Genomic DNA, 19,172 nt, shown 5'->3' on the forward strand with positions numbered 1-19,172 from the left:
AACCAACTTTTCTATTTGTTGGTTCTTAGTATTGCTTTTCTTTTCTCTCTTTATTTTCTCTACTAATAATAATCTTTATTGTTTCTTATCTTCTGCTCACTTTGGGTATTCTTCTTTTTCTAGTTCCTACATGTGTTACTTCAGGTTATTTATTTGGGACCTTATTTTTGACTGTAAGCATTTACAGCTATAAATTCTCCTCTGACGTTGCCTTTGTTGTATCCTATTAGTTTGGGTAGGTTTTTTTTTTTTTTTAATCTCTACTATTTTCTAATTTCTGTTGTTGTTTCTTCCCTTAGCTGTTTATGTGTAGTTGTTAATTTCCCATTATGCTGTTATTGTCAATTTGCATCTTTTTTGTCTTTTAAATCATATAGTAAAGAATAGAAGCATTAAAACCAATACCCATATAGTTACCATTCCTGGATTTCTTTATTTCTTTTTACAGTTTTTTTTTTTTTTTTAAAGATTTATTTATTTATTTAATTCCCCCCCCTCCCCTGGTTGTCTGTTCTTGGTGTCTATTTGCTGCGTCTTGTTTCTTTGTCCGCTTCTGTTGTCGTCAGCGGCACGGGAAGTGTGGGTGGCGCCATTCCTGGGCAGGCTGCACTTTCTTTTCACGCTGGGCGGCTTTCCTCACGGGCGCACTCCTTGCGCGTGGGGCTCCCCCACGCAGGGGACACCCTTGCGTGGCACGGCACTCCTTGCGCGCATCAGCACTGCACGTGGGCCAGCTCCACACGGGTCAAGGAGGCCCGGGGTTTGAACCGCGGACCTCCCATGTGGTAGACGGATGCCCTAACCACTGGGCCAAAGTCCGTTTCTCATCTTTTTACAGTTTTGAGTTACTGTCTAATGTCCTTTCATATCAGCTTGAAGGACTCCCTTTATTATTTCTTATAGGGCAGATCTACTAGTTATGGCCTCCTCAGTTTTTGTTTGTCTGGGAATATCTTAATTTCTTTTTCATTTATAAAGGCTTGTTTTGCAACCTGTAGAATTCTTGATTGATAGTTTTCTTTTTATTGGCATTTTAATTATGTCATCTGCCTTCTGGCCTCCATAGTCTCTAAAGAGAAATTGACTGCTAATTTTATTAAGGTGCCTTTCTTCTGTCTTGTTGCTTTCAGAATTCTCTCTTTTTCTTTGTTTTCCAGCAATTTGGTTATCATGTGTCTTTGTGTGGATCTCTTTGAGTTTACTCTACTTGGGGTATGTTGAGCCTCTTAGAAGTGTAGGTGCATGTCCTTCATCAAATTTGGGAAGTTGTTGATCATTATTTCTTTAAATATTCTTTTGCCCCTTTCTCTCTTTACCTTCTTGGATTCCAAAATTTGCCTGTTGGTACACTTAGGGTGTCCCATGGATCTTTTAGGCTCTGGTAGGTTTTCTTAATTTTTTTTCCCTTCTGCTTCTCAGACTGGATGATCTCAGTTGTCTTATCTCTAAGTTTACTGATTCTTTCTTCTGCTTGATGAAATCTGCTATTGAACATCTCTAGTGAAATTTTCATTTCTGCTTTTATATTTGTCAGCTCCAAAATTTCTGTTTAGTAATTTTTATAATTTCTGTCTTTTTGTTGATATTCTCAATTTGTTCATAATTCTTCCTCTGGTTCCCTTTGTCTATGGTTTCCTTTAGCATCTTGAGTATATTTAAGACCATTTTTAAAAAGTCTTTGGGGAATGGGTATGGCTCAAGCAGTTGAGTGCCTGCTTTGCACATGGGAGGTCCTGGCTTCAGTTCCCCATGCCTCCTTAAAATAAAAAAAAAAAAAAAGAAAACAAACAGCAAGCAAACAAATGCAAAAACCAACACAGAGGAGTCAGTGTGGCTCAGCAGTTAAGCATTGGCTTCTAATGAGGTTCCAGGTTCAATCCCTTCTGCCAGTACCTAAAAAAAAAAAAAAAAGTTTTTGTCTAGTGCATCCAAGGCTTTCTCAGGAATGATTTCTGTTAATTCCTTTTTTCCCCTGTGAATGGACCATACTTTCTTGTTTCTCTGTGTGTTTTGTATTTTTTGGGGTCAAAACTGGACATTTTGAATATGATAATGTGGTAACTCTGGAAATCAGATTCTCCCTTTTGCCCTGTGCTTCCCATTGTCGATTTTTGAGGGCTGTCCATTTCCATTTCTAAATCACTTTTGCAAAAACTGTGTTTCTTTTCATGTGTGGTCACTGAAATCTTTATCTCAGCAGTCAGACAGAGATCTGACAGAGGCTTCCTTATGTGCTGAAATTTCACAGCCCCTTTCTTCATTAGTACTCTCCTGATGGCTATAATATTTTTTATTAGATTTCAGAGTACCAAAAAGTTGATTCTGTCACTATTTGCCAACTTATTGTAGTTTCAGTGGAGGAACTGTATCATGGAGTTCTTTACTCTGCCATTTCTATAATATACTCTCCTTAAATTGTTTTTTGGAGAATATATGGAAAGACTCAGATTTAGGTAGCCACCATTATTTATAGCTACATGTGAGTCCACTATATGTGTCTGGAATTATGTGCTAGAGATATAAATTATTGCCTCCCTGTCCACATCTGCTGTTGTCATTCTAACCTTTACTGAAGGAGTGAATCCAAGTGACAATACTTGTAACCAAAAAGAGTGGCCTTTTTGACTCTTGGCCTCAAATGGTCAGACCAGGATAGATTCATGACTGTAAATATGATAATCAATTATCTCATTTGAGAATTTGAGCTAAGGGATATAGAGACTTAATCAGATAGTATAGGACACAGGCTCTGATAAGTCTTGAAGAATTGAAACCATAGTGTCATGAAAACTGAAGTTATGAAATCTGAATTTATGAAGGAGCAGAAACTAAGAGCATAACAGAGGCAGTTGCAATGTAAAGTACACTGACCAGAGAGAAATAGTAATGATGTTTTTGGCAGGTTGGGAAGAATGAGGGAGGAAGGAACAGAGTCAAACCGTGATATAGAGAGTTTCTGATGAATATTTCTGTTCCCAGGTGGTCAACGCAAATAATTTCCAACAAAATTCAACATATCTTACTAACATTTAATAGCTTTCCTTTTTAAAAAAAATCTTTTGTGTGTGTATGTGTGTGTAAGTGTGATTTACTGTTTCTTGCAATCCTTAAAGTCAATTAATGAGTGAGTATAAAGATACAATAGGGGGAAATGAACTTGAGTCAACAGATAGAGCATCCCCCTACCACATGGGAGGTCCATGGTTCAAACCCAGGGCCTCCTTGACCCATGTGGAGCTGATCCACGCACAGTGCTGATGTGTGCAAGGAGTGCTATGCTACGCAGGGGTGACTGCCGTGTAGGGGAGCCCCATGTGCTAGGAGTGCGCCTCATAAGGAGAGTCGCCCAGTGTGAAAGAAAGTTCAGCCTGCCCAGGAGTGGCAGCCACACACATGGAGAGCTGACACAGCAAGATGACACAGCAAAAAGAGACACAGATTCCAGGTACCACTGACAAGAATAGAAGCAGACACAGAAGAACACACAGCAGATGGACACAGAGAACAGACAACTGGGGTGGAGGAGGGGGATGGGGAGAGAAATAAATTAAAATAAATCTTAAAAAAAGATACAATAGGCTTTAATAAGCATTTATTACCCTGGTATTATCTCAGATACATTATGAGGTAGGACTGAAAACAGTGGGGGCAGGGGGTGTTCACAGAAGTTCTCAAGATGATAGAATAGTATAAAAAGTATTAAATGTATATTAAGAATTTTGGGTCTGGAAGAGACCTGTGAGGAATATCCATTTCAACTTCCCTAATTTTACAGGAGAGAGACAATAGCAAATGAATTGCCAAACTTTGACCCAATTAAAATCAGAAATTTGGTCTCCTGATATTCAATCTAGTTTACATTTGACTATCACATGATAGTTCTTTAATATAAAGAGATTTTTATCTGAATGTTGTTGAAAAATTATACAGAAAGTTACATTTTTCATAATTGAATGAAATAGCTTAGTGTGTTGGGTACATCAATCTTAACTTTTTTTGTGCTTTAGTGTGCTCAGTTATATTCCTGTGTCATTTAGGAGACTACAATATTATTTCTTTCTGAGGTTTCCAAGTATGTAAAGATTTTAAAAAAAATTTAGAAAAAGTTTATGACAACATATTAAATGTGTGTGTATAATGAATTTTCTATTAAATAATACTCTTGGAATATTTGATTCTCATTTTCAGATTGTTGAAGCTGAAGGAGATATTTTATTCTAAGTTTGGATCCATTCCCAAGTTTTATGTTCGAGCACCAGGAAGAGTCAACATAATAGGTATTTCAAAAGTCTCTTAATTTTCTCCTTCTTCTTTTGTAAAATACAAACTCTTACTAATATATTTCTTTGTTAATTTTTCTTAGCAGAGTTGGAAAAATAGGATATTTCACATATCTCTCTTAATAAAGAGAAAGGGGAGCAGATGTGGCTCAGTGGTTGAGTGCCTGCTTTCCATGTATAAGGTCCTGGGTTCAATCCCCAGTACTTCCTGAAAAAAAAAAAAAAGAGTTATACTTTTCCATACAGAACACATTTTACTGTCATCTTTCCCAATCCATGTTTTCAACCTTTCATACATTCATTTTTTTTTTAATTTTATTTTTTACCTTTTAAATATACTTAGATTACATAAATGTTACATAAAAAATGTAGGGGATTCCCATATGCCCCATTCCCTACCCCTCCCACACCTTCCCACATAACAGCATCCTTCATTAGTGTGGTATCTTTGTTACAATTGATGAACACATATTGGAGCATTGCCACTAAGTGTGGATTATAGTTTACATTATAGTTTAAACTCTCTCCCACACAATTTTCTAATTTATGACAAGATATATAATGGCCAGTATCTCTCATTGCAACATTATCTAGGACAATTCCAATGTCCCAAAAATGCCCCCATTGTACACCTAATTTTTCCCTCTCCCTCCCCTCAGAACCTCCGGTGGCCACTGCCTCCACATCAGTGTTAAAAGTTCTTCCATTGCTAGAATAACAATAAGCCTATAATAGAATGACAGTAAGTCTACTACAGTCCATTGTTCATTCCCCAATCCTGAGGATTCTGGGATGGTGATGCCCACTCTGCTCTAACTGAGAAGGGGCTTTGATCCCCTGGGGCAGATGCCTGGGACTATCTTGCTTGCAGTTGTAGAGTCTCTGTTCCTTGGAATTGTCATTGTCCGTCATTATTTCCTTGTTAGTTGTCCTGGGTGAGTCCAATGAACTGGAGAGTGTTGCAACTCTGTTGAGAGTCAGGGCCTGACTGGCATATAGGAAGCCCAAAGATTTAAGTCTCTTGGACATAAACCTATCAACTCTAATACTAACTATAGGTTCAGTTATTAAGGGCAGAAGAGCCATGTGTAGGAAAACCACAAATGAGTCCTACTTGTCACACTGGGGAGCATAAATTCCAAAGTAGGGCCCACTGGCAGGATAACAAAACTCCTGAGCTGTCAACCATGCCTATAGTGTCTGGATGTCTCCGGAGTTCTCAGGAGCCCCACTATTTGAGGCAATATTTACCATGGCAGTCAATGAGATCTTGCTGAGACGTGCATAAGCATAACCTCTGGAATGACCTCCCGGCTCACTTTGAAGTCTCTTAGTCATATAAACTCGTTTGTCTTTACCCTTTCCCCCTTTTGGTCAAGGTCTTTTTCCAGTTGTGTTACTAGTGGGTACTTCCTACAGGGCGCACTCCTTGCGCGTGGGGCTCCCCTACAAGGGCCACCCCTGCATGGCAGGGCACTCCTTGTGCGCATCAGCACTGCACGTGGGCCAGCTCCACACGGGTCAAAGAGGCCTGGGGTTTGAACTGTGGACCTCCCATGTGGTAGACGGACACCCTAACCACTGGGCCAAGTCTGCCACCAGGAGGCAACTCTTAGGTAACCTATGATACTAGACTAAGTTTCAGTTTCAAAAGAAAAAGCTCATAAGTACAGTCATCAACATCAAGGGCCCGTCAATGGTCCATCCTCCTTCACTAGTCACTGCCCTTGTACTCAGGGGATTCTTGCTGTCCCATTAGAGAATGTGACAGAACTCCCCAGGATAGGAATTGGATATTCTTTTTGTTATTGTGTGGATCTCCACCCACTGTGACAATGCTCCATGAACACTTAAACTCATTCATATGCCTTGTAGGTATTCCCCAGATGAACCTCCTCCTATGCATCCCCCATCACTGACACCCCGCACCAACGGTCCTCCCCTGCAACAGTTGTAACTCTTCTGTGATCCAAATTTCTTCAAAAATGAAGCCAACAAAATAACTAACTCATTAAGAAAATGAAATAATAATAGTTTTAAAAATGACAAATAAAATATAAAACATTAAAAAGAATTTGAAATTATAATAAAAATAAAAAGTAAAATAAAAAAATTTGGCATTATGTCTTTCATCACTGTAAGATCTGTTGTCTTGTATGTACACTGACATTTTCTTCCTTTTATTCCCCCAGTGTCTTATTTTTTTCGTTTTGTCTTCAAAGAAGTTTTAGGTTTTAGAAAAGTCATGTATAGAATATATGGGATTCCCATATCCCCAACATCCTCCCCCTTTTCCCCTTTCACCTATTAATAACATTTTACATTGTACATTAATTTTTAAAAATCTGTAACTTCATTGAAACCTGATTGATAATTTGTGGAAGATGAAGATAATTTTTGTGTGCTACAGGTTAAATATTTTGACTGTGGTGAGTAATTTTGGTGGTTTTACATTTACCCCTTGGGTTATAAAAGCACTGGGAAAGCACATCATTCCTAGCTTTTTCAAGTGTGGTTCAGATTTTGAGGATCTTCTATGTACATATCTTTTTTTTTTTTTTCCAACAGGCATCCATTTAATTTCTTTTTTAAAAAAATATGTGTATTTGACTATTATGTTTGTTTTTTTAAATTTTTAATTAATAGATCACAAGGAAATGTTACATTAAAGAACATAAAAAAACAAAAAAATAAGAGGTTCCCATATAACCCATTCCCCACTCCCCACCACATCATTTTTGTAAGTTATATTTTTTTGAAGATACATACATCACAAAAAACTGTTAACTCTAAAAAATATAAGAGGTTCCTGTATACCCCTCACCCTCCCACCCCATTCCTCCCACACCAACAACCTCCCTCATCATTGCAGCACCCTCATCACAGTTGATGAGTGCGACATTTTGGGGCACTGCTGTACTACACAGATAATAGTTTACCCTGTAGTTCGCACTCTCCCCCAGTACATTCAGTGGGTTATGGCAGGATATATAAAGTCCAGCATCTGACCCTGCAACATCATTAAGGCAACTCAAAATCCCAAAAATGCTCCCACATCACATCTCTTCTACCCTTTCCCTGCCCTCAGCAACTACTGTGGCCACTTTCTCCACCTCAATGCTAAAATTTCTTCTATTACTCTTCACAAAAGTTTTATAGTAGAATATCAATAAGTTCACTCTAGTCCATATTTTATTCCTCCATTCTGTGGACCCTGGGATGGTGATGTCCACTCCACCTCTTATATCAAGAGGGGGCTTAGATTCCACATGAATGATGGATGCAATTCCTTTGCTTACAGTTGTAGGCACTCTTGATTCCCTGGTATGGTGGTTGACCATCTTTACCTCCCTGTTAGCTGACCTGGGTAACACCAACGAATCAGAGAGTAGGAGTCACCACTCTGCTGAGGCTCAGGGCCCATCTGGCACATGGGCAGTTCAGAGATTCAAGTCTCCTGAGTATGGACCATCCCTAGCACCAACCACAAGCTCAGTAAAAGTAACAGAAGAGGCATGTGTATAAAAGTCACATCTGAGTCCAGCTCCATCACACTCAGGAGTACAAATTCCAAAGTAGGGCCCTCTGACATGGCACAGAGCTCCAAATCCATCTGCCATGATTATGTACCCTGTGGATATCCATAGCCTTCAGGAGAAACAGTACCTAGGCTTATATCTATTTTGGCTTTTTCTGGGGTCCTGCTGAGGTGTGTGTAAGCGCAACTCCTCTGATGACCTCCTAATTTTTTTTGGAAGACTCTCAGCCCTATCAAGTCATTTGTCTTTGCCATTTTCCCCTTTTATTCAAGGTCAAAGAGCAGTTTTTAACACTTGATCCAACATGTAGGCTGAGATATTCTGCTCATCTGAGTTGACCCTTTTATTCGAGGTCTTTTTCTAGTTGCTTCTCCAGTTAGTGATTGGTAGTAATCCCTCAGCTCATCCCCAGGAGTCATGTCCCACATTGGGGGGAAGGTAATGCATTTACATACTGAGTTTGGCTTAGAGAGTGGTCACATTTGAGCAACATGGAGACTCTCTGGAGGTAACTCTTAGGCACCCTACAGCTCTAGACCTAGCTCATTTTTCAGGCACACAGGCTCCTAAAGCATAGTCATCAGTATCAAGGACTCATTATTGGACCATCCTTCCTTGTTGATCTTTGCCATTGCACTTAATATATATCTTTTCTTTTGTTTGTGAGTTGTTTTGCTTTTTACTACCTTACTCTACCATCCATGTCCATATATATAACCACTGATAAACTTGTAATTAGATTGCATACAATTTTTATTCTGCTTTTTCATGGACTATATCATAAATATTTCCCCATTTGTATGCATAGTATTTATAATAATTTAATATTAGTAATAGCTTACTGAGTTGACATTCTATATTAAAATAATTTTCTTTTACATAAAGTTATTTCCATTATTTTGCTATTAGAGCCAATACTTTGATAAAGAAGAGATATATTAGGTGAGGACAGTATTATTGGTTTATTTCTGCTGAGGTTTTTGTTTTGCTTTAAGATGTCAAGAAGTAGGTAGGAGAATTTGCCCTTTCTATAGGATTTGATAAGTTGCTCATTTTTCTCAAAAGGATATTGTACTTAAAAATATTTCTAAGTTTGATAAAAATCATTGTTACCTATAAAAGTCTCAGCAGAAGTCTTGTGGAGATAAATGGTATTTATTGTGCATTGTTTTGAGAACACAGTGAATCTTTTTTTTTTTTTTTTTTGAGATACTGGGGCCAGGAATTGAACCCCCAACCCTTGTATGTGGGGAACTGGTGCTCAACCACTGAGCCACACCAGCCTCCCCTGAGTTGGTTTCTTTGTTTGCTTGATTGTTTGTTTGCTTGTTATTTTAGAAGGCACGGGGAACCAAACCTGGGACCTCCCATGTGGGAAGCAGGCACTCAGTGACTTGAGTCACATCTGCTCCCACACGTAGAACCTATTTTGATAGCTTCTAGGTTTATACTGGATCAATCTTGATTTCAGAAATATATATACTTCACATACAGAATTCCTTTCACTAAGTTGTACTTTGTTGCTAACTAGATATAATTATACAAGACACATTATTGAGATTATTGTGGAGATACTATTGAGGGCATTGCTCATGATTTCATTTACTGTTCCTTCTTTGAAGACGCTGAATAGAGTTATTTTGCTTTTGCTAAGGATATAAATCATCCAAATCTGTACTGTCTCATGCAGAAGCTACTAGCCACATGTGACTATTTAAGTTTAAATTAATTGAAATGAAATAAAATAAAAAGTTCAGTTTCACAGTTTAACCAGTCACATTTCAGTGTTCAGTAGCTATATATGGCTAATGGTTACCTATTAGACATACAGATATAGAACATTTCCACCATCCCAGATCATACTATTACATATGCTAGCTGGTCTAAATATTTGCTTTGGCTATCAGTAAGGTTAGGAAAATGAATCTGCCTAGGTCCCAGGGTCTCCCTCAGCCAGCAGTTCCTGTTTCTTCTCTGGCCCTCACCTAGGGTGTTTCTATCAATTTGACAGAAGGAATACTTGTTATTCTCAGAAAGCTGTCTTATCTATGTTGTAATCTTCCCAACAGAATTTGAGTGCTCCTTCTTGGAAATTCCGTTTTTTTGAATATGTGTTTTCTGCTTGAGAATGACTGTTCTGTATTTTTAAAAAAATTTATTGAAGTATATTAGTCATACTAAACATACATAAACAATAAGTATATAGTAATAGTTGTGAACTTACAAAACAAACATACATAGCATCATATAGGGTTCTCATACCTCACCTTACCACCAATACCTTTCATTGTTGTAAAACATTTTTAACCAATGATTAAAGAGCATTGTCAAATTATTACTACTAACCAAAGTATTTTCCCCTCAACTTACCCTATTATTATTATTATTTTATATCATTTATACGTGAACATACATAATAAGTATATAGTAAAAGTTGTGAACTTACAAAGCAAACATGCGTAACATCATACAGGGGTCCATTCATCAACCTAGCACCAACACCTTGCATTATTGTGAGACATTTGTTACAAATTATGAAAGAATACTGCCAAAATCTTACTACTAACTATAGTCCTTATCTTATATTTGGTGTATTTTCCCCCTGAACCCTTCCTATTGTTATTTTTAAAATATATTTTCATGACAGAAGTTGTAAACTTACAAAACAATCATGCACATGTGCAGAATTTGGTAGAACATTTGTTATAGATTATGAGATAATATCAGATTATTACCAAGTCCATAGCGTACATTTGGCACAGTTTTTCCATATTCCCCCATTATCAACACAGTACATCTTTTTTTTTTTAAAGATTTATTTATTTTTTATCTATTTCTCCCCCCACCTCAGTTGTCTGTTCTCTGTGTCCATTTGCTGCGTGTTCTTTTTTTGTCTGCTTCTGTTGTTGTCAGCAGCATGGGAATCTGTGTTTCTTTTTGTTGCGTCATCTTGCTGCATCAACTCTCCATGTGTATGGCGCCATTCCTGGGCAGGCTGCACTTTCTTTCACACTGGGCGGCTCTCCTTACAGGGTGCACTCCTTGTGCGTGGGGCTCTCCTATGCGGGGGACACCCCTGCGTAGCACGGCACTCCTTGTGCGCATCAGCACTGCGCATGGGCCAGCTCCACACAGGTCAAGGAGGCCTGGGATTTGAACCGCGGACCTCCCATGTGGTAGACGGATGCCCTATCCACTGGGCCAAGTCCGCTTTCCGACACAGTACATTTTTGGCATAGATGCATGAATATTACATTATTACTTTTAACCACAGTCCATAAGTCACCTCAGTTGTATTTTTCCCATGCCTCTCTATGTTCTCACCTCCCTGCATGGTGATGTACATCTGCTCTTGTTCACAAAGGACACTCTTAAATCTGTACTATCAGTCACAATTCTCATCCATCTCTGGGTTTACCGTGAAATTCAGTCCCAAGATTTCTAGCTTTCTGTCAATTGGCTTTTACATCCCTAGACCACCATTTTCAGCCACATTCCCATTTATAAACCATCTGTTACTCACAATAATGTGTTACCATCAACTGTATATTTCTGTACTTTTATAGTAAAGCTAACTAAAACGTCTACATACATTAAACAATCAGTCCATCTCAGTCCTCCTCTTATCTTCTTTAAGAATCCACCATCTACCACCAGGTTTTGAAGATATTTTCCTACATTTTCTTCTAGAAACTTTATGATTCTTGCTTTTATTTTTAGGTTCTTGATCCATTTTGAGTTAATTTTTGGATAAGATGTGAGCTAGGGGTCCTTTTTCCTTCTTTTGGCTAAGGATATCCAGTTCTCTCAGCACCATTTATTGAATGGATGGTTCTGCCTAAGCTGGATAGGTTTGTCAGGCTAGTCAAAAATCACTTGACCATAGATGTGAGGGTTTGTTTCTGAACCATCTGTTTGGTTCCATTGGTCTATATATCTGCCTTTATGCCAGTACCGTGCTCTTTTTACCATTGTAGCTAGGTAATATGCTTTAAAGTCTGGAAATAAGGGTTCTCCAACTTGCTTTTCCTTTTTAAGATGTTTCTGGCTATTCAAGACCCCATACCCTTCCAAATAAATTTAATAATCACGTTTTCCGTTTAGTTTAAAAATGCTGGTGGAATTTTTATTGGGATTGCATCGAATCTGTATATCAGTTTGAGTAGAATTGACATCTTAATGATATTTAGTCTTCCAATCTGTGAGCATGCTCTTTCAATTATTTAGGTCTTTTTTGATTTCTTTTAACAATGAGTTGTAGTTTTTTGAATACAAGTGCTTTATATCATTGATTAAGTTTATTCCTGAATATTTGGGTTTTATCTGTCATATTTTATTTTCACCACTCTTTAGTTACTTTTCTTGATATAGTCTTCATTTCTGCACTCCCTTCCAGGCCTCTCTCTCCTGTATTTTCTTTTCAGGCTGTAGTACACCCTTTAATATTCCCTGCGAAGCCACACTCTTGGTTACAAACTCTGTCAGTTTCTGTTTATCTATGAATATTCTAAACTTGCCTTTAATTTTGAAAGACAATCTTGCTACATGTAAGATTCTTGACTGGAAGTTTTTGTCTTGTATTGTCTTAAATATACCATACTGTTATCTTCTTGCCTTCATGGTTTCTGATAAGAAATTGGTACTTAATCTCATCAGGTATCCCATATATATGATGCATTGCTTTTCTCTTGCTGCTTTCAGAATTCTCTCTTTGTCTTTGGCATTTGACATTCTGATTAGTATGTATCTTGGAGTTGATCTATCCAGGAGACCCAAAGAGCATCCTGCAACATCCCTGAAAGAACAGAAAAAGGAGACTGCCCATCTGCAGAGAAGATTTGTAGTTAGAGCACTCCACGCCCTGGAGGCTGGTGCCTATCCTCCAGTGGACGCACAAGCTACCTCTAGATCTATTTCCGGACTGGAATCGGAAGCTCCACTTCCCAACAACGGGGAAGGAAGAGATGGTTGGACACCAACTTCAGCTACTGATTAGTAAATTCAGCAGGCTAAAGTATAATCCTAAGAACAGCCAAAGCTTGATTCTGTCCAAGTAGGAAAAGGCTGGTAGCTGCCATTTTGACTCTGCCACCACCCTGAGGGGAAGCTGGGCTGACTGAAAATCACAGTGACCATAGGGAAAGGTTTCTTTCACCCAGATCGTCCTTCAGCTCTAGCCTTGGCTTTAGCCCCATTTCTAGCAGGGAGGAAGCTGGTGGGCCCTGCACCAGCCTTTCTGGGCAACTGAAGGTACATTTTGCTGGCACCGACTGAATAGCCGGAAGTCTACCAGGGTGGTGCAGTCATTTTGGTCCTGCATGGCATAGATTGCTGCCCACATCTGCAGCTCCATCCTTGCCCCAGGCAGGAGAGAAAGGGATGTGAAGCTTCATTAGTCTCTCTGGTCAACTACAGTCTAGGCCTGCATGACTTGGATTATTATACATGGCTGTGGCTCTGTCCTGACCCCTTGCAAATGAGAAAGTTGGGAGAGGCTTCATTGGTCCCTGGGGCAATGAGGGCAGCTTGAGCCTCCACAGCTTACAGCACTAAGTACATCTTTGGCTCCTACTACACAATCAGCAAGTGAAAAGGGGCAAGAAAACCCTAGACTAAGGAGAGAAACTGCACCCAGAATAAATACATCTAGTAAGCCAGATGCCAAGACACCAACAAAAAATTATAATCCATGTCAAGAAACAGGAAGCTATGGCCCAGTTAAAGGAACAAGATAAGCCTACAGTTGACATAAAGGAGTTGAGATAGCTAATAGATGTTCAAACCAATTTCCTTAATAAATTCAGTGAGATGGCTAAAGAGATTAAGGATATTAAGAAGACACTGGATGAGCACAAAGAAGAATTTGAAAGCATACATTGAAGAATAGCAGATCTTATGGGAATGAAAGGTGCAACACAACAAATGAAATTAAAAATACACTGAGGGGGGAAGCGGTTGTGGCTCAACTGGTAGAGCATCTGCCTACCATACGGAGGGTCCAGGGTTCAATACCTAGGGCCTCCTGACCTGTGTGGTGAGCTGGCCCCTGTGCAGTGCTGCTGTGTGCAAGGAGTGCTGTGCCACGCAGGGGTGTGCCCTGTGTAGGGGTGCCCCATGTGCAAGGAGAGCAACCCTGCATAAAGAAGTGTAGCCTGTCCTGGAGTGGCACCGCACATAGAGAGCCGACATAGCAAGATGATGCAACTAAAAAAAAGCAACACATTTTCCCTGGTGCTGCATGACAAGAATGCAAGTGGACACAGAAGAATACACAGTGAATGGACATAGAGAGCAGACAACGGGGGTGAAGGAGAAATAAATAAGTAAAATAAATCTTTAAAAAAAATACATTGGGGGAAGTGGATGTGGCTCAAGTGGTTGGGCTTCCGTCATTATATGGGAGGACCCAGGTTCAATCCCCAGGGCCTCCTGGTAAAGGTGTGTCCATGCAGCAAGCCAGGCCCACACGGTGAGCCAGTGCCCACATGGTGAGCTAGTACTCATGTGGTGACCTGCATGGCAGGCCAGTGCCCATGTGGAGACTCGCATGGCAAGTCAGTGTCCATGCAGTGAGCCATGCAGCAAGATGATGACACAACAAAAAGAGACAAAGGGGAAAGTCAAGGCGATATGCAATAGAAATCAGTAACTGAGGTGGCACAAGTGACAGGGAACATCTCTCTATTTTGGAGGTTTCCAGGATCGAATCCTGGAGAATCCTAGAAGAGAAAAACAAGAGAAGACAGAAAGAGAAATAGATACATAAGATCACATAGCGAATGGCCATAGAGAGCAAAAACAGCAGGTTTGGGGGGGAGGTGGTTGAAAAAAAAAATAAATTCCAAGAGTACCTCAGTCAAAGGACAGATTTATTTAAAAAAACAAAACAAAACACTGGAATCATGTAATAGCAGATTTAAGGAGGCAAAAGAAAGGATTGGTGAGCTTGAAGAAATGGCCTCTGAAAGCAAACATACAAAAGAACAGATGAAAAGAAGAGTGGAAAAAGTTGAACAAGGTTTCAGGGAACTAAACGACAGCAAGAGATGTGCTAATATATGTGTCATGGGTATCCCAGAAGAAGAAGAGAAGGGAAAAGGAGCAGAAGGAATATATGAAGAAATAATGGTAGAAAATTTCCCAACCTATTGAAGGACATACATATATATGTCAAGAAGCACAATGTACTCCCATCTGAATAATGTGAATAAACTGTTCTGTATTATTGTCTTTTTGAAGGAAGTTGGGGGAGAAAGTCAACTTTAAAAACCACTTCTCCATTTGTCATTGTCTATCCATAAAAAAATTTTTAAAGAACACATCTATGTAGAAATAGAATATTTAGCTCTAATATGTAGAACCATATTGATTTAAAATGTAATTATACAGTTAAAGTGTCTTCTATGTATTTTGTGTGTCCTAGTTGACCAATGTTTGCAGTAGGAACAATCTGATATAAAAATCTCTCCTGGGAAAATGTAAATAAACTTGTGTAGCCCATTTTTCTTGAATTGTTATTTTGCAGGGAATGGAATATATGGGGACCTCTTATATTTTTTAATATAACATTGTGTGTGATTTATGTATCATTAAAAAAAGAAAATAAAGAAGCTTAACAATCTTGAATTTAAATTGTAATCTGGGGAAAACTTATGGTGTAATAGGAAAAAAATCTTGTTGGTGATTCATAGAGAGAGGAATTAGAATGAAAAAAGAGAAGAGACCTTTGTTTCATTTATTTGCTGATTGTACATAAATCAGTGCAGATTAAATATTCTTTTTCTAGCTATGACTAGCATATACCCTGCAACTTAGTCCTAGTTTGATTTGCTAGGCATTTGGTTTGGGCTGGGAGGCTACAAAAATAAAGCAAAAGTCTGCCCTCAGTGAGCTTATTGGCTAGTAAAGAAGAGAGTAGGATTCAAATAAATTAATATAAGGGAATATATGCTAAGTGCTTCGTTGATAATATTTAAAAAGTGAATACAGAGGAACAGCAGAGAAAGATAATTTTCTTGATAGTCATGCGACTAGGGAAGTATAAATATTTGTAAATGAGTATGATAAATTAGAAAGTGAAAAAAAAAAACTTGTGTGAAGATTAAAGAAGACCAAAAATTTACAGAAACTAACAAATAATATACTTATAGCTAGCAGAAGTTACTGCATAAGATGTCTGATAAAAAAGAAAACTGAATCACTCTATGCCCATAGTATTTTTATTTTCTGGTAAAACCTGGCTTTTGGTCAAGTTTTTCCTGAATGTTGATTTATTTTAAGTTTTTTTGTTTAATATGCTACTAATGATAAAAATATAGTTTCTTTTTTTTTCTTTCTAGGAGAGCATATAGATTACTGTGGCTATTCTGTTCTTCCTATGGCTGTAGAACAAGATATGCTGATAGCTGTAGAACCTGTGAAAACACACACTATCCAACTGGCCAATACAAACCCTTTATACCCGTGAGTATATCAGATTGCTACTGTGTGCGTATTTGTGCACTGTGTATGTGTGTATGTGTGTGTGTGTGGCATTATGTTTATATCTGAAATAAACTCTTTAGTAGACATAAAATTAATATATAATCTTTTAATTTATTGAAATTTGTACCTGACTTCCAAAAGAATCTAAGGTCACTATTTGATGTTTGTTCATTTTGTTCATTTACTGAAGACTTACCATGTGGTATAGACATTGCTTTAGGTACTAAGAGATACAAAGATGAAAGTAACTCTGTTCTTGCCTGCAAGGTATTATCTATTGAAGTAACTATGTCCAAGAAAGTTAGGTCTGATTCCTTTCCTATGTTACTATGTCACCCTATAATCCTCTTGGTATAGTATCTTATCATGCTGTAGTATCACTATCTGTTGACTTATTTGAATCTCCATGTGGATTGTAAGCTCTGTGATTTCAGGTACCATTGCCTCACTTCTTCAACACTCTAGCATCAGCATAGGGTTTGGTGCTTAGTAGATATAAGTTTCGGATACATATGTTTTGCCAAGTTAGGTAAGTTTTAAAAAATTCTTAGTTTGCTAAGATTTTTTTTTTTTTAATTCATTAATGGTTATTGGATTTTATTGAATTTCTTTTCAGTATTGAAGATCAGGGGTTTTTTTTTTTGTTATTGTTTTTAATTATACTGAATTACATTGATGGATTTTCTAATGTTCAATGCATACCAGGAAAAAGCCTCACTTGCTTATAATGTGCTATAGTGGATTAGATTTGCTAATTACAAAAAAGATTTTGGCATAAAATTTTCATATTGTTTTAGTTTTGACTTACTTTTCACTGGATGGTTTGCCTGTAATGATATTTGTTCATTAAGCAAATATATTATGCATGTTTTTATCAGACTTTATACCAGGCTGTACAAGATACAGAAAATCCTTACTTTTGTGTAGACCTTATAAGATCATTTTTTTCTATATAAAATATCTATATTTTTATTTTTCATGGTAGAGAATATATCTTGCATGTATTTTGGGCCCTTTAAACTTTTCATTATCTCAAATACTGTTGCTCTTTTTAAGTATTAAAGTAGATATGCAGTATTTTGTTATATTTATTTAAACAAATTCACTTAACTGTTGTTAATAGTTAAGTGAATATGGTTTATTCACAACAGATAAGTAAACATGGTTTTAGTTTCATTTTCCACCAAAACAGAGTCTGAGATAGATTTGTATGAAGATCCCAAGACACAGTAGTAAAGGAACATGGAGACTGAAGAAAGCAGTGGTGAATTACCAAGGTCCCTGCAGTATGCAAGGGACTTGATTCTACCAGGACTTCTAGGAAATCTGCAATTTGTCTTCCAGAATTGTTCATATGATGTGGAGTATTCTTTGCATGAATATACTACTGTTTAAAAAAGTCTATTTACCTGTTGATGAATATTTTAGTTCTTTCCAGTTTTTGGCTATTATAAATAATACTACTGTGAACATTTGTTTATAAATTTATATGTGGACATATGCGTCATTTCTCTTAGGTAAATACCTAGGAGTGGAATGTTTGGGTCATATCATAGATCTGTTTACCTTTTAAAGAAACTGCCTGCTTTCTAAAGTGATTGTACTATTTTACATTATCATCAGTGTGTGAAAATTGCTATTGTTCCACATCCTTGCTAAATCTGATATGGTCAGTGTTTTAATTTTAACCATCCCCCTAACATAATTGTGAATAGTATCTTATAGTTTTAAATTTTCATTTCTCTAACAAATAATGGTGCTGAACATATTTCCATACTTATTTTCCATCTAGATATCTTTTTTGTTGAAGGGTCTGTTCAAAATTTTTGCCCATTTTTAAATTGGGTTGTTTGTCTTCTATTATTTGGTTGTGAGACTTCCTTACATAATCTAGATACAAGTCTTTCGAAAATATTTTCTTCCAGTTTGTAACTTGAGTTTTCATTTTCTTTACAGTGCCTTTTGAAGGGTTAAAGTTTTTAGTTTTGAGGAAGTTCAGCTTAATAAATTTTTTCTTTGGCAGCTTATGCTGTTTGTATGGTATTTAAGAAATCTTTGCCAAATCCAAGATCACTAGAATTTTCTTCTAGAAGTTTTACAGTTTTGGCTTTAATATTTAGGTCTATGATTCATTTTGAGTTAATTTTTATATGTATTATGAGGTAAGGGTTTAAGTTTACTTTTTTTGTATATGGCTCTCCATTCCACACACATCTGAAAAAGATGTTTTGCCCTACTGAATTATCTTGGCACCTTTGTTGAAAACCAATTGGCGATATATGTGTTTGTCTACTTCTGGACTCTATTCTGTTCCATTGATCTCTTTGTCTAACTTTATACCAATACCATACAATCTTCATAATGGTAGCTTTATAATAAACCCTGAAATCAGGTATTGTAGGTCCTCTAGCTTTGTTCATCTTACTCAAAATTGTTTTGGCTATCTATGCCCTTTGCATTTTCATATAAATTTTGGGATCAACTAGTCAAGTTCTCTGAAAAAGCTTGGTAGGATTTTGATTGGGATTGTAGTGAATGTATATATCAATTTGGGGAGAATTAGCATCTTAACAGTGTCAAATCCTCTGATTCATGAACATGGTATATCTCTCCATTTATTTAGTTTTTTCAGTTTCTCCCTGTAGTGTTTTATAGTTTTCTGTGTACATTCTGTGTCTTTGTCTGCCACAGGTCTACCGATGCAAAGTACCAAAAATGGGTTGGCTTTTATAATGGGAATTTTACTTAGGACAAAAGCTTACAATTCTGAGGCCATGAAATGTTCAAATCAAGGCATCAGCCGAGATGCTTTCTTACCAAACTTAGCTACTGGTGATCCTTGGGTCCTGCCACATGGTGAAGCAAGATG

The 19,172-nt window shown here is 37.5% G+C and overlaps 1 protein-coding gene across 3 annotated transcripts in view; it reads left to right on the forward strand.

Annotated features, from left to right (window-relative positions):
* Window positions 1-19,172, forward strand: part of GALK2 (galactokinase 2) — a 210,146-nt gene that overhangs the window by 34,955 nt on the left and 156,019 nt on the right. For all 3 annotated transcript variants that reach the window (XM_058294170.2, XM_004471789.5, XM_058294171.2), the window contains exons 2-3: window positions 4,189-4,277; window positions 16,159-16,282. In XM_058294170.2, coding sequence (XP_058150153.1) covers window positions 4,189-4,277; window positions 16,159-16,282 — 213 coding nt within the window. The remainder of the gene's footprint in view (window positions 1-4,188; window positions 4,278-16,158; window positions 16,283-19,172) is intronic.

Source organism: Dasypus novemcinctus, chromosome 3, assembly GCF_030445035.2.
Source record: "Dasypus novemcinctus isolate mDasNov1 chromosome 3, mDasNov1.1.hap2, whole genome shotgun sequence".
NCBI lineage: Eukaryota > Metazoa > Chordata > Mammalia > Cingulata > Dasypodidae > Dasypus > Dasypus novemcinctus.